This window comes from Talpa europaea (genome assembly GCF_964194135.1).
Source record: "Talpa europaea genome assembly, chromosome: 6".
In the NCBI taxonomy this organism is placed as follows: domain Eukaryota; kingdom Metazoa; phylum Chordata; class Mammalia; order Eulipotyphla; family Talpidae; genus Talpa; species Talpa europaea.
Genome location: NC_140072.1, coordinates 9826892 through 9842905, shown reverse-complemented (window position 1 = coordinate 9842905; position 16014 = coordinate 9826892). Strand labels below are relative to the sequence as shown.

Below are 16014 nucleotides of genomic sequence, written 5' to 3'. Positions count from 1 at the left end.
TCCTTTACAGTTGTGCACCTGCTGCTTGGGGGTAGGCGGGTGGGAAGAAGTGTGGAAAGTGGCAGGGTGGGTATTCCCAAATATGTAGCAAGAGATAGTCATCACACAAAGTTCAATAAAGTTTCTGCGTTTGTCAGTTTTTCCCCTCCATACTTTATTACAACTTTCTCACCAAAGATTGAAAATCACCAAAGATTGAAATTGAAGTTGTCCCTCAAAGATATCTGAGTAAGTCCCTCATCCATCCCTCATATTCTAGAGAAGAAAGAAATGGCCAGGTTAGTGAAAGAGGCACTAACTACAAATCAGGAAGCCTCCACTCTCATTTTGGCTTTGCCCCCCAACTCACTCTGTGGCTCGAATTAGTCCCTTTCCCTCTCTGGTTCTCAGTCACTGTTCAGATCAAGCATTAGACTCGATGTCTAAGGGCCCATATACTTGGGAATTATTTGAGGACAAATGGAAATCAATTGAAATTCTGGCAAACATGTAAACTCACTCCAAGTATACTTCAAGAAGTCATTTTATTCCCTTTTATAGCCCTTTTTCTTCTTTGCTATTTTTTCTTTTTTGCCCTGTAGAAAGCATGTTGAAAAGCAGTCATCCTTTAGGGACATGATCTTCCTCCAAGGAAACCTACTTCCAGGAAGATGGAATAGAATGTACTCCTGTTTTTGATAGGCATTAGATAGGCAGCTATTATTCCTATTTAGAAATGTTTTCTAAACCCAAATCAGAACAAGGGCTATAAAAAATTTCATTTTTTTATGTTTAGTGACTGTATATTACATATAACATAATAAAGTATTTAATATCTTTAATAAAGCAGGTAATTTTGTGAGTTGTTTTCCAGTCTCTGCACCAGAGCTGTGAGTACCCTCTTGGAGAAGTAGGTCCTTGAACTGCACCCGAGAGAAAGGACTCTTCCTCCCAGTTGCAGTAATTGGTCTTCTGGGTCTTCCAGCAACCCCAAGTACAGGCATCAAGGAGGGAAACAGACACGTTCCCCTCCCTGATCCAAGGCAACCAGAAGCTTCCAGCCAGTGCTTGGGAACCTGGACTTCCTTTCCCACACCACGGTGGTGGAATTATACCATGCGCAAAAATAGACTCCAAGCCAGACCAAACACTCAGGCACATTGCTTCGTTTCTGTTCCACACAAACAACTCACACACTTGACATCCTTCTTTCTCTGATCTGTTCTCTTCGTTCTAGGTCTGGCCTTCTGATAAGCAAGTAGCCAGTACTGCAGCGGTCTGTTTTTCTCCCATTACCCGCCTAGTCTGTGTAACCTTGAACAAAGGGGGAAAAGGCAAGAATTAGCGGCCTTCTTTCTTCTTTGGGTTCTCAGTTGCTTCTCTATTTGGATGTTTTAAGTCTGGCTCCTAGTAATGACTAGGCTGACCCTTAACCCGGGCTTCTTGATCATCACAGTCAGCTTCTTCCCACCTGTCCCTTTGCATTCCCACTGTCACCCTTGTGTCCTCTTGCAACAACTACCACAGAAACTGCCTTGCCAGATTGGCCCCAGCTACCCTCTAGGTGATTCCTGTAACCTTGCTTCTTACAACTGAGAGAAAACATACTCATAGCAAAGACCCTGGTGGATGCAATGGTGAAGGTAACCACTACTCAAACCAGCCATTTGAATCAATGGCAAGATTTCAGGTTACACAGGAGAGACGGGCTGTCAGGGGAAGGAAGGCCAGGCCCACGACCATCCTTAGTGTTATGTCTGCACCTTCTGCATGTTCTGCTCACAGACTTGCTTCTTGGTGGCTTGACTGTCATCCAGACAATGACCTTTCACATGCCAGCTTGACCTTTAGGAGGCCTTGCGGTGTTTACGCATTATGTAATGTCTGTGCTTCAGTGGAAATCTTTCGGGAACAAACGGAGGAAGTTTGCCAGTCCAAGTAGTGGATAATAAATCCTGCCCTATCTAGAGAGAAATTGATTTTCTGTATCCTTTAGTTTATACACATACTTTTTTTGTTGTTGTAGTAAGGTCTGAAAAATTCAAGGGACACAATACTCAAGTATTTCAAATGTGTTGCCCTTTTGGCAAAGATGGCACGTGCCTTTGTAAGGCTGGGATTCTATGGCATTAAATGCCTTCTTCACTGGTTGACTGAGAGAAACATCATTTCCTATGAAAGAGTAGCCCCACTTTGAACACTTTACCACCTTACCAGTTCTCCAGTTCAATTTATATAACTAGATTGATTTAATTGTTATTGTTAAGGAAATGTGTATAGGTTCTTTGACTTAATTCTGGAATGTTTGTTACTGTGTATTTTCTTTCAAATAGATGTTCTACCATTTCATGAGAAATAGACTGTTCATTGAAACAACAAAATTGGTTTTTCTGATCAAAGATAAAAGCAAATGTATTTTAGCTCAGCAGTCTCACAAGTCAAGATAATTAACTTCTAAAAATGTTCTAGGATCTTTTCCTTAGTTATAACTGGCCAAATTGATGTAATTTCTTATCATTATCTAACTAGAAAAATAACTTTCAGAAACATAGGTTCTTGATAGGTTCTGTTCTTTGTTGCATATGTTTTTATAAAAGAAACTTTCATCATCTTTCCTTAATGAATATGGAAATAACTTTTTAAAACCTACAATTAAATGAAGTGAGCTTCACTAAAGAATCATAAATTTCTTCTCAGAATATTTTTAACTCAATGCCAGAATAATTTTTTGAATAAGATAAAACTAGATCCCTATATTAGTTCTCTAGTTTGTGTGTATAGTTTAGAAAAATCCATTTATAAAGCCACCTGCAGCTTTTAATGGTTCATGGGAGGTTATCCTAAAATTCCGCAATGAAGGGGAAATTGCGTGTGGGGTTGGGGGTCAGTTTTAGGATTAAGGATCTGAGATAATCTGGCATGTGGATATTCATGTCTCCCGGACCATCCAGTTTCACCATCTTTCTGCAATCCTAAGAGTTCTGTCACCGTGCCTGGCTTACACCTCCCAACTCCCCCACCTTAGCAACATCTCACCAGCCTCGGGAGCAGTCAGGAGACATGCTAGGAGCGGCTAGCCTTAGAAAGGCTCCTTTTCAGTCATCTCTACCTTTACCTCCTCTCAGGGAGGTCCTCCTATGTGTAAACAGGACGTGATGCCACCTTCTGCCTCCACTCAAGTACCAGAGGCTAACAGGAGGCTAAGGTTGACATCAATCCCTGTAGTATGACCAAAACACCTAGAAAATTTAAAGTCCTGTATTCATTTGCTTTTATCAGCTAGGATTAAGTTTAGCAGTAGATAGCAGAAACTAGGTTATGGTGGCCTAAACAGGGATCTGTTCTTCCCATGCACTGAGAGACCTAGAGGTAAATGGTCCAGGGGTAAATGATACCTGGTGCTGCTGTCAAGGATTGGGGTTCTCTCTAGATTTCACTCTTTCGTCCTTAGCACACAGACCTTTATTCTCATGTTTGACATCTCATGATCACGTGATGACTCCGGGCCTCATGTCAGACACTCGGGCAGAATGAAGGGAAAGAGGAAAAAAGCAAGGGTTTGTTCCTGATGAGACTATGGCTAACTTAGAAAGAAAAGTCCTGCCCGACAACTCCTGCCTTTGGGTGAATAGCCAGCACCACTGTGTCCCAGCTGCAAGGCACATGGAGAAGCCGTGTGTTTCCACTTTACTGTGTTTCAGAAGGAGAGGAAATGAGGGGTTTGTTGGCTTTGGGGTAGGAACACATTATCTGCTACATCCCCACCCCAGCATGGTCTTGGGATTCATCTTCCAGGGACTTTATCACAGTATATCCCACCTTCCAGATACCCAGATGGTTAACTTAACCCATATTAACTGGTAACCGAGACAATCAGCGCCTTCCTCTCTCCACCATAACTAAAATTCACCACAGCCTGTCCCTCCAAAATATCTTTGAGGTTTCAAACCCTGGCAAGACTGGAGTCTGTAGTTTATTTGTTTGGCAGGTCCTTCCTCGAAACCTTTCTGGGTGCACCTGTCTGGATACACCTTTCCATCCCCTGGCAGAGGCCATCTCCAATTCCATGGTGATGATTACTGCACTTTTTGTTCTTTAAAGACTATTCAAAATTAAACTTTTTGCTATTTCACCCTGTATGCTTGCTAATGATTACTGTCCCCAGCCACCCTCCCATCATGGAGGTACATATCACAAATCGTTTTGTAGTTCAGCATATTGTGTAATGAACATTATTTTTATTGAAGTAGCGCTGCATTATAACATTATGTCAGATGTGTGTCATTGTAAATCAACATCTGCATAAACTACATAAAGTTTACCACAGAACTCCTAATTCTGTCCTTCCTGTACAGTTCACCCCCTTTACCTCTGTCATCTACTACCCATTAACCTTTTTTTAGGAGATTGATTTTTCCTTGTAAAAATTGTGGTATAGTTTGTACTTATAGACTTTATGTCCATTTTAAGAAAACCAAGATGATGAGAAGTAATATTTTAGAAGAATAATCTCATTTTACATCGCTGTGTGCATACGCACATGAAATACCTACTTAGTTCACCTACTCTAATTAAACTATGCCCATCTCCAGTGATACCCTTTGCTGCAGCACCAAAAATCCATCCCCAGTGTAGTTGTGAAGTCAGGTTAGGGCATGTCACTCTGGACCCTTCGCTGGCTCTAGACCGCAGGCCACCAGCACAGGACAACTTGGCTTCCCACCCCAGATGCTACTATTGCCCTTCCAAATAGCCTATTTTATCATTAATTTTGGTTTGCTTCACTACTGGGACCAGTACTTTAGGTGGCCTCCTTTGGTGCCCGTCTCTTAGACTTGCCCTCTTGTCCCAATTTTACACCAGTACCTGCCAGCTGGGCATCCCATTTTCGGTTCTGGCCTCCATTGTTGATATCAGCTCCTCCACCACTTAAAAGAGTCACAAGATTTTTCCTCCCAATTTCTCCCCCCACCCCCGGTCAAAAAAAAAAAAAAAAAAACCGATCAACCAGACTACCTCCCCCCTTTATGTCATTAACATCCTTAGTGACTGATCCCTGCTGGACCAAGCACTCAGGTAAGCAGAGAGAATAATAAATGAAATATAGCCCCTGCCCTTATGTTACTTCCAGTGTGTCAGGAGAGGCAAAGTTGAAGAATTTTAATGTATCACAATAAAGTTAGCATATGGGCCGTGATTGGTACCAAGAAAAGGGAGATCAGTTTTACCTAAAGAAGTAAGGGAAGAGAAGATAAACAAATGGGGCTTAAGGATGAGTTGGGATTTTTCAGACAGACAAAAGGGCCTCGCTCCCGGCAAGGAGGCTGAGCAGGGCAGCCCTCTGTTGCAGATTGTGCTTGCAGAAGGCAGCGACATCATTTGACCTTTGAATTGAATAGCCATTTGATCTTCCAGCTGATCTTCCCTCACTCAAGCTATTTCAAATCTTGAGCTACTTGAAGTCCTACAGTAACATTTGAATATTAAGCAGATTGCAGAAGTTGATGGTATCAGATAAAATAGAATATGAGACTCCTCGGTGAGTTTTTTTAATACCTGTATTTAGGTTTATAAAGAAACAAAAGTAAATAATTGACATTCTTCTAAATCATTCTCTTTTCTTAATGTTTTTGTTTCCATTACTCCTGCTACTAGATATTTCCTTCACTATGGTGCTTGAAACTCTGAATTCTGGTTTCCAGGAATGTTGACAGTCCTTGCCAAGGAAATGTGTTTTCTCCTTAGGAAATTACACTTCTATTTTGTGTTATTATTTCTGACCACTGTGTTGTATTGTGAACATTTCTGAGGAATGAAAAAGATGGCTTCCTTCAAGCAATTACTGGAAAGGAAACTGGTATTATACAAGTAAACTTAGATGGGAAATTACAAGAACAAAAAAAATGAGGAGTGTAGGTGGACTTAGATACACTCCCTGATAAAAATTTACTTTTAGAAATGTAAAATTCCTTACAAGTAATTTGAATTTTGCATTTTTTCTAATTTATGAATGATAGTATAATAATAATAGTACCAAAAAAGTTGTCCATATGTATCTGGGTTTATAGGAATCTAGGGGAACCAAGTAAGGGATCAGGAAAAAAATAACAATAATAATAAAGAAAAAACAAAATTAGCAAACAACTATAAATCAGAGACATTCTGCAAAGGAGCAGGAGGCAGAGGGATCAAAACAGGGGAGGGAAAAGCACAAAGGACTGTGGTGACAGTGCACGGGTGAACTGGTGGTGGGAATTTCATGGGGACTACACCTGGGAGGAGAAAGCATACAATGTACAAAAATGAACAGTGTGGGCCTCCCTGGTGGCGCAGGCGGTTAAGATACAACCTATGAAGCTATCCACAGCCTCTGCAGCACGACTTTGATCCCCGGCCAGGCAGCTACCCACACGACGCAGCACTCTCCTGTCTTGTCCATTGCTCCCCTCAGCAGTATATTTCAGTCAGTCTGCCTGTTCTGTTCCCCACTCTGCCTCTGGTGAATCCTCTCACCCTCCACACCTCTGGCCTGCATCCCAATTCTTGTATGCATAAATAAATAAATCTTTTTAAAAAATGAACAATGATGTAAAATATATATATAAATATTAAAAGAAAAAAACACACAAAAGTTTACCTTGCTGAATTGTCACAAGGCAAACACCCATATCAACTGCCACCCAGCTCAAAAATCATCTTTGCCTGCTCTCAGCAGCCTCTCTTACACCCCTACAATATCCAGAAATCGACTTCTGAGCTCATGCGGGTTGTTGCCAATCCTTAGGCTTTATGACTAAGTTTATGTGGCTGTATGACGCAGGTCCCCATTTTGTTGCAACCTATCAACCATTGGTCCCTCTCAGCCCCTTGTAGCTGCTCTCAAGTCCTTTCCACAGGAGCTGCATTAGTGCTTTGAATCTCTGGCTTCCTCTTCTTCCATCAGCCAGAGAAAACTCAGACTTTGAAGGGCTCACGTGATTAGGCTAGGCCCACCAAGGTCATCTCCCTAAAGTCATCTCCCCTCTGTGTCATCATATTCACAGTTCTCCTTCAAAGTCGTTGCTCCACTATCTCCTAGTTATATTATTTCAACAAGAAATCGGCCATCGTGTTTAATCTTGTTTCTGCTCTATATAATGTACCCTTTATCTGCTTTTAAGATTTTCTCTTTATCATTAATTTTAAGCAGCTTTATTATATACCTCAGTATAGTTTTAATATCTACTTTGACCTTTTTGAATCTATTGGTTTATGGGTTTTAAGAGACATTAGAAATTTCAGCTGTTCTTTCTTCAAATAATTTTTCTATGGCTCCCTCCTTCAAAGACTCCAACTACACAGTGTATGAGCCCACTTATATATTCACTCACAGTTCACTGGCTTTTTTTTTTATTTATTTATTTGTTTGTTTGTTTGTTTATTTATACAAGCATTGGGTACAGTCAGAAGTGCAGGAGGGTGAGAGAATTCACCAGAGCCAGAGCAGGGAACAGAACAGGCAGACTGACAAAGTACACTGCTGAGGGGAGCAGCGGGCGTGGCAGGAGAGGTCTGCGCGCCATGTGGGACCCTGGCTGGGGGCCGGGAATCGAACTGGCACTGCAGAGGCTACGGGTAGCCTTGCAGCCGAGCACTCAACCGCTGCGCCACCTCACTGGCTTTCTATTCTCCCTCTTTCCCCCTATTTTCTTTTTCCCTGTGTTTCCTTTTGGACAATTTCTATTACTGTCTTTAGTTCACTAATTTTCCTTCCATGATGTGTACTCTGTTATTTAGTCTTATCCAGTGTATTTTTCATCTGTCTTCTGTGATTGATTCTATTTAACATGTTCAATATTTCTTCTTGAATATATAGAATATAGTTATAAAAAGCCTGTGTCCAAGAAACCAGAACCCAAACCATTAACCTCAGGCTGAAGGCAGGAGAAAGTGCGAGCATGTTCAGGGAGCCCACCCTGTTTGGATGGAGAAGCCATAGACACTGATTAGTTCCAGACAGCAATAGAAGAAATAGAAGTTTTACATTTTAACTACAGCTAGCCAATGAATGAATAAAAATGTGACATACGCCTTTAAAGTTATAAGTGAAAAGGAATTTTTAAGCGATATGGGGTAAAATCATTCACACTAAAGGGGTGGAAAGAAGAGTCATAAGCAACCAGAGAGCAAAGTATATACAAAACAAGAAAACTGGAGTCAGACCAAATATCTTATCAATATGTATGAGTATGTTAAGTTGCTTTATTCAAGAGAGAGATTTTCAAACGGCATTTTTAAGATGCCCACTTATGATTTCAAGGGATTTATCTAAAATGAAATAACCAAAAAAAAAAATGAAAATAAAGGAAACAATAAATATACCAGATGGATGCTGACAAAATAGAAAATAAAGGAATAGTAGTAATTCCAATCAAAATGGAATTCAAGACACAGAGTATTAAAATAGAAATTTTCTTGCTGGAACAGGAAAGCCACATAAGTCTATGTCTTGCCCTCTCTTTGCCAAGTAGTTAACATCTTGAAAGTGAGGGTCCCTTTGCTCATTTTGCAGTCTGTGTGATAGGACTAATAACCCAAATAAAAAACAATTAGAGATCTCTAAAACCTAACTTAAAGTTAAAATTCTTTTTACTTTTTTTTTTTTAATTGCCAGGACAGTTTCCCTTTAGTAATGGCATGTGGTTCCTCAGTCTGCATGGTTTATCTGTAACAATTAGTGCTTCTAATTTTTAAATCATAAGATCTTTGATCTGGCACCTTTACACACACATCTTCTGCTGTGGTATCTGACATGCCACTGAAGGTTGTATTTATTGAGAAAGGCAGGTGAAGTTGAGAGGAGGGTCCACCAGGACATGCTCTTATTTCAAGAGACGCGTGTTGCCCAACTCATGTGCCAGAATTTACTACAGTTAATTTGACGTGTATTTGCTCTGTATATTCTAAGTCTCTGAATTCCTTTTTTAAACATAGCTAATGCTGCCTACCTTGGGGGCCAAGAAATGATGGAGGTGGTGGAGCGAGATAACGAAACCATAAAGAGACATTTACCTAAGGTAAGCACCTTAGTACTTCAAGGATGTAAGTAGGTGGGCTGAAATATTTGCGAAGAATGAAAGACTAGAGCTAGTTGGAATCTGTTAGACCTCAGGGGTTTGTAGATTTCTGATAGTTTTATTTATACTTGAAATTATTGTAGTCCTGATGGTGGCACAGAAAGTTAGTGAAGCTGATTCCACAGCTACTGAAATACATTTTACCACCTGTTTTGCTGGATTTATTTTTATAATCAATTCTTACCTATTTTGTCAAACAAGGCACTTCAGTTTCTCTGGAGTCTTGTACAAATAAGACTCTCCATAATATTTATATTATTGGAAATAATATTTAATGTAAATTGGAACATTCATATTATTGGAAATTTCCTTGTGTTATTTTTTGATGACTCTTTCCCTCTCTTCTGTCCTCTCTGTCTGGACCTCCCGGAGGATGGACCTCTGCTTGATTGATCCTCTTACTCTTAGATTGATCCTCTAAGTCATATTTTCCTTCTTATAGCATTTCTCTTTTTCCTCTTTGTACTAATTTCTAGGACATTTCTTCAATTTCTCTCTTCCAGCACTTCCTTTTATCCAATTTTTATTTTGGCTTTCAAGTTGTTAATTTCCAAGAACATTTTTTTTGTTCTTTGTTCCTTTTCATAGTATTCTGTTCTTCACTTTCTGGGATAAGTAAGTTAAAGTGTGAATAAAACACTGCAAAAGAAGTCATGTGACCTGGTGACTCCATCGGCCTCTTTCTTGTTCTCCAATGTATTAGATCAGGAATGTCCAGCTCTGAACCAGTTTTCTATATAAGCAGGTGCAAAAGACAAAGATTGAATATTTAGCATCTGTGAGTTGCTGCTACAAATGCTAACCTTTTGCACAAACACACTTGGAAACACCGTTCTCTGAAACTGGGGGGACCGTGGTTCAGAGCATATTCATTACAGCTCGTTGCCTTGGCACTCCCTGGTGCCACGGCCTGTGCTTCCTGGGCAGGAAGCATGCACCATCTACCGAGCTGCCCACTCACCACATGCGGCTTTTGGTGGCTGGTCTGAATGGGGATGTGCCAGATTGGATTTTGGAAATTCAGTACAGTTCTCACTGAAAAAGAATAAACATTTCATTTATGTTTTTGTATTACTCATGTGTTGAAATGATAGTATTTTTGATATATTGGGATAATAAAATATTATCAAAAGTAGTTTTATCCATTCTTTTATAATCTTTTCATGTGGTACTAGAAATTTTTTATTACATGTAAGCCTTTATATGTTGGACTGTATAATCTAGATTCATAAGCTTTGACTTTCAGTATGACTGTCTTAAAGCAAATATATTTTTTTTTCCTTAAAAAATTTTTTTCAGAGTATTGATCATAGTGGCTTCACCCAGAGAGGACTCTGGAAAATGCTAGTCTGTGCTTGTCTATGGCCATAGTGGTCATCATATTTCTAAAATAGCTACTGGCTGAAGATTAAAATTTGGAAGCCCTCACAAGCTGAGTGAGGAAGGCTGGAGCCTCAGAAAGGCCTTGTCTCCAGGGCTTCCAACTGTTTCCAGTCACTGAGGGATGTGAAAATACAAGAAAAGCAGTATTTTATTTTCCAGTTAAATTATAAATGAATTTGTTTCAAAAGTTCATTTAACTTCTCAAGACAAGAGGTTCATAAAAAACAGCTCAACTCCTAGTCAGTAATCAGACCATAGTTGCTCACTTCCAAAATTCACACTTGCTGAATGACCAGACCCGTCATGTGTCAAAGCCCATTTTACCACCTGTGGGAGCCAGCGACTGTAAAATAGTCCTCATTGTGGGTGAATATTGGATTCTGGATTCTGTTTGTATGTTATGCTCGAAAAGAGGTCAAAGGAAGGTGCTAACTTTCTCCTTCCTGAGTCAAACCATGTGCAAGTGCTGTCATTCCCAGAGGAAGGCCGCCTTGGGAGCTGCGTCGGGGACTGTGGGTAGATGGCGCTTCTAGGGAGCAACGTGGAGGTGCAGCGTCAGATGGCAGGCGTCTCGAGGTTCATGTTAACACACAGTTCAGTCATAAGCTTTTCCAGTAAAGGCTGGTTTTAACGGTAGCACTCAATGCGCTGGTCAACAAATGAGAGAGATTAGTTCGGGGAAAACATGGGGCAGAATATTTGAGGAAAATAGAATTTGAGGTGAGGAATCTATTTGGAAGACCTTTATGAGAACTAAGGCAGTAGGATTAGGGTGGAAGGGGGGTAGAATTTGGGAAAATTTAGGAAGTAGAATCAAAGGCACATAGTACTAATAGGACGTGAGGCTGTGGAGGTGAAGGAGCCTGAGGTGATTTTTCTGTATTTGAATTTGGTAATAAAATAGGGCCTATGGGGTAGGAAGCAGCATCAGCACCCTGAGGGAGGTGGTTAAGAAAGGTCGTTCATTTTGGAATTGAGTTTGCGATACCTGTGGGTCCCCCCCAGTCCAACAGGGGTGTGTAGGTAGGAAGCTCAGAAGAGTAGTCAAGGCTGAATTTTGGTTTGGGAGTGACAAGGATGTGGTTACAGCTGTGAGCATGGGGAATGATAACCGAAGGAAGAACGTAGTCAATGGAGAGAAGGCATCTGAAGTTCAGTCCTCGGGAAGTAGAGCTTAAAGGCTGGAGGAAGACGAGAGCTGCCGAGTTAAACAGGAGTGGGTAGGGAGGACGGGAATGAAATGAGGTTGGCATAAACCACATTAAGCGCGTCAGCTGTCCACTTTGCTAGCCCGATCCCCTGGGGCCCTCTGGAGTGTGCTCTGCTTTGTGAGGCACCGGGTGTCTGAGGCAAATAGACGGTCAGATCCCCTTGTTCTGTCAGTTCTGAACTAGACGGGGGGGGGGGGGGGGGGGGTGTGTTTCATTCATAGAAAAATGAATTTGTATTTGGTTTAGAAACTTAAAGTTTTCATTTAAAGCTCACTTAGGAGGGAAATTCTAAACTGCCGTGACCATCTTTGGCCTAGGTGCTTGGAAACAGCTGGTGTGTGCTATTGCCAGAGAAACCTGAACACTGATATCAGTGGAGAGTCTGAAACTGTTCCCAGCGAGATCACGAGGGGCGTGGCTTGCTGAGGAAGGTGGGCAGCAGTGGAGGGGCTGCCCCTGCACCCAGAGGGCTGGCTCTGGTGACTGTGTGTTCTGGGAGAAGGGCAAAGGGTGCTCAGGAGCAGGAGCCCCCCACTCTGCCTCTGTCCCCATCCTGCTTTGCCCGCCAGAGCCCCGAGTGCATGTTGCCTTTGGGAACAAACCATGTGCAGTTGTTTGCAGATTCGGGCATGCAAATCCTTCAGACATGCACATGTCCTGCTCGGCGGAGCATAGGAGCGCTCCCTGGACCAGCGACCCAGGGCTGCCTTTCCGCCCAGCTCGATCTGAAACCGATTGTGTTAGTTCTGCCTGTTTAATGTGAAGCCCATTCAGAATGTCATAGCCATCCCGGAATAGATAGGTTTGTTTTTATCTCAATCATTCTGACCTTGAGAGCTTCCTTTTAGGCACTGTGTTAGCGTACCCTTGAGTCCTCTAGTGGAATGTGATTGAAAGGAGAGAGGTGTGTTGGGAAACACAGTCTTCAGAGTCACAACTTGAGCTTCAGATGTTAGTTCTGCTGTTTCTTGCTTGTATGACCTTGATTAAGTGCCTTGACCTCACTGTGTCTCCTTCCATCAATACGATGCTTTAGTAATAGTATTTATTCTCTGCCAGTTGTTCCAAAAATACAATGCTATGATTCATATCAAGGTCTTGCAAGAGTAGTACGTAACATAAAGTTAGCATTCAATAAATGTTGTTTATTATTAGGTTAGTTATATTCTATATGTGCCTCTTAGTATTTAATAAGATTATTCGCCTGACAGGGGTATTGTGTAAGTACAGGACACAGTCACACCTGATCCTCCCCAGACTTGGGCCCAGCACCCGAGTGCAGTTTTCTGACGAGCTAGACTTGGGTTTCTTCTCTGTGTAAATGAATCAAGACCCTCCTAGCCCATCTGCCAGTTTCCTGAGGCAGCTAACAAGGGAGAAACCCAAATGCAGAAGGAAACATTGGTTGCTCACTACAGGAAAATCATCCCCTCGGGTCAGCATCTCCAGGTGAGGATGACGAAGCTAATCAGCAGGTGGCCAGTGACTTCCAGTTGGGATGAGTCCTGCAGAAGGAGGGAGCCACCTTGGCAAGCTTGGGGGCCACTGGGAGCCTCCCTTCCCATCTGCCACAGGGCCCCTCCCTTCCCCTAGATGCCTCCGAGACGAGCAGGATGTGGAGGTCGTGTTGTGTTTTCACCTTCATGCTTTGTCACTTTTGTTACTTTGGGGATTTTAATTTTCATTTTATTAAGAAAAGTAATGGCTGTGCATTGGCGGGCTTAACGGTGCGTGCCCTGAGCCTGGAAAAGCTCTACTAAGGGGGTGAAACAGGACATGGGGGCAGGACAGGGAAATCTAGCTAAGAGGGAGACCTCACTGTGGGGGACTCATTCGACCACGGGGTCAACTGGCCACTTTCCATCGGACCTTTTGCTGCTTTGATCAGGTGGGAGTTATTTCAGAGAACAAAAGAAAAAGAGGAGCAATCAGGAGCCATAACATTTTTCTTGAATTCGCAAAGTAGGACAGAGAAGGTGTGCCTCCTCCCCGGGCATCGGCATCGCCCCTCTCCCTGCACGCCGACCCTCTCCTTGCCGAGCAGGGAGCTGTGATGCATTTATTCTACTAAACACAAAATTTAATTTTCGTATGTGTATGTTTTGGTTGTCTATATATGCGCCAGCCCTGGCATGCTTTCCTGCCTGTCTTTGCTTTCCTGCCTGTCTTTTTTTTTTTTTTTTTTTTTTTTGGCCATTTCAGCTCGCCCCACCACGTCAGGAGTGGCGGGAGGAGCAGCCCTCCAACCTCCCTCGAGCAGGGACACTGATACGGAAAGATGACAGAAAAGGAAGCCCAAAACGGCCACAGAGCAGTCAGGAACCCACCCCAGGCCTGGAGTACTGAGGACCCTGCGCCCCAGAGCAACAGCCAGGCAGTGGCTTGAACTGCTGCCAGGGTTCAGAGGGAGCCGGCCTGTTAAGGGGGCGATGCTGTTGTGGTCAGGGTGGCCTTTTCATGGCAACCTCACCCTGAGCAACTCCCAGTGACTGAGGAAATACTGATACGCTAGAGGAGGACACCCTCAAGAAATCAACGCATAACCCGAGCCGGAAGCCTGGTCATCTGGCACCCAAGTGCTACCGCTCCTCGTGACATGCTCACCAAGGCAGCTTCGCAGGGCCCAGGGGCTCTGTGGAGTTGCTGCTGCCAGAGCCCGGGGGCTCACATTGAGCAGAACCAGAAAGGGAAATGTGTCCCAGAACACTGGCGCCTGCTTCCATTTTGGAGCAGCTCAACCAGAAAACCACGCGGGACGGTGCAGAGGAAGCTCCAGGGCTGGTTCGTAAGAGCAGGTGGCCCTGCACCCGGGAAACTGGTCTGTGCTGGCTTGAGGACCATGCACTTCGCAATGGCTTCTCCCATCCCATGGCTTTCTGCATGGTAATTTCAGAGGAATAAAGAATATATGGAATAAAATACTCTGCTTTAGGCTTAACAAAATGTTTAATACTTATATGTTTTCCAAGCCAGACATAGCAAAAGCAGCTATCAGAAGAAAATATATTTTCTCAAAAAATAATTTAGGTCATAATTTCTTCCTCTGGCCTGGGCACAGCTTCACTGTGGGGCCGAATCTAGATTTTGCCTCCACCACTGCCTAGACTAGACTCTGGGATTGCTTTGTCCTCATCAGCGTCCCCCTGGTCATGGCAACCACCCTTGAAGAGTGTCTTCTCTCTGTCAAATACTGGATGTGTTTGTTTCCGCACCCTCGGCATCGGCGCAGAAGGTGGCTGTTCCCGTGCCCACTCTGCAGAGAAGGGAACAGGTGCAGAGAGGCTCAGGCATCCTCTCCAAGGTAACAACACTCGAGGTGGGAGAGCCGAGATCAGCCCAGGTGGCTCAGGCTCAAGTTCTCACCGCCCCAGCTGCCGCACCTGGCTCGCTCTAACTAACTGTCACAGATTATTTTACCACAGCGGAGTATAAGAGCTTTATGGGGACAGCTTTCACCTTATACACCATGGCCCCAGAAACACCATTTCCCATTCTGCTCAGGTCAACCCTATAGCATGGAATAGACTCCCCAAGACCACCTGAAGGAATAAAATTCAATTTGGATACTACTGGCTGACCAAACTTGGCTTCAGGTTGAATTAGAGTCTAAGGAGCTTCTAAAATTCATTTAGCCATAAGGTAACAAAAGAAAAATAATAAATTAATAAAATTCTAAAACTATGAAAAACTTTAGTAGGCCCACAAGTCCTTTAATGCCTACACTCCTGCTGGACTGTTGAATAGGGAGAAGCAATTCAAACTTCGGTTTCTGCGGTGCTGCCCCCGCACAACTCTCTGTCTGCTATGACTCAGGGCCAGTCTCTACATGCCCGTGTGTTCCTCAGTCTGGGAGCTTCTCCTGGGTAGAACTATCTTTCTTTTGAATTTCAACCATTTAGCCAGTGCCAGATGGGAAAGAGATTTAAAGTAATTTTTTTTTTAATAATAAATTTTATTTTTATATTCCCCCATACAACTGCACATGCCCCATTCTGACCCCAATCCCTCCCCTCCCAGCCCCCACCCCCCAAAAAGTGTCTCTGGTTCATAGTTTTTTGTTGATTTTGATTATCACTTTCTTATAGTTATTCATTTTCCTGATCCCTTATTTAAGTTTTCTAGATCCCTGCTATGAGTGAGACCATCCGGTATTTTTCTTTTTCTTTTTGGCTTATTTCGCTGAGCATGATCCCTTCCAGCGCCATCCATGTTGCTGCAAATTGCATGTGTTTATCTTTTTTGAATGCTGAGTAATATTCCATGGTATATATGTACCACATCTTCTTGATCCAGTCATCTATTTTTGGGCATTTGGGCTGTTTCCA

At 42.8% G+C, this 16014-nt stretch overlaps 1 protein-coding gene across 3 annotated transcripts in view; it reads left to right on the top strand.

Moving 5' to 3' along the window:
* LDAH (lipid droplet associated hydrolase) overlaps positions 1 to 16014 on the top strand; it is a gene marked incomplete at both ends in the record, with an annotated part of 66010 nt that overhangs the window by 45459 nt on the left and 4537 nt on the right. For 2 of the 3 annotated variants that reach the window (XM_084235813.1, XM_084235814.1), the window contains one exon: positions 8953 to 8985. In XM_084235813.1, the coding sequence (XP_084091939.1) occupies positions 8953 to 8985 (33 nt within the window). Of the gene's footprint in view, positions 1 to 8952; positions 9036 to 16014 lie in introns of those variants that run through there. The other variant, XM_084235812.1, reaches the window with a different exon arrangement.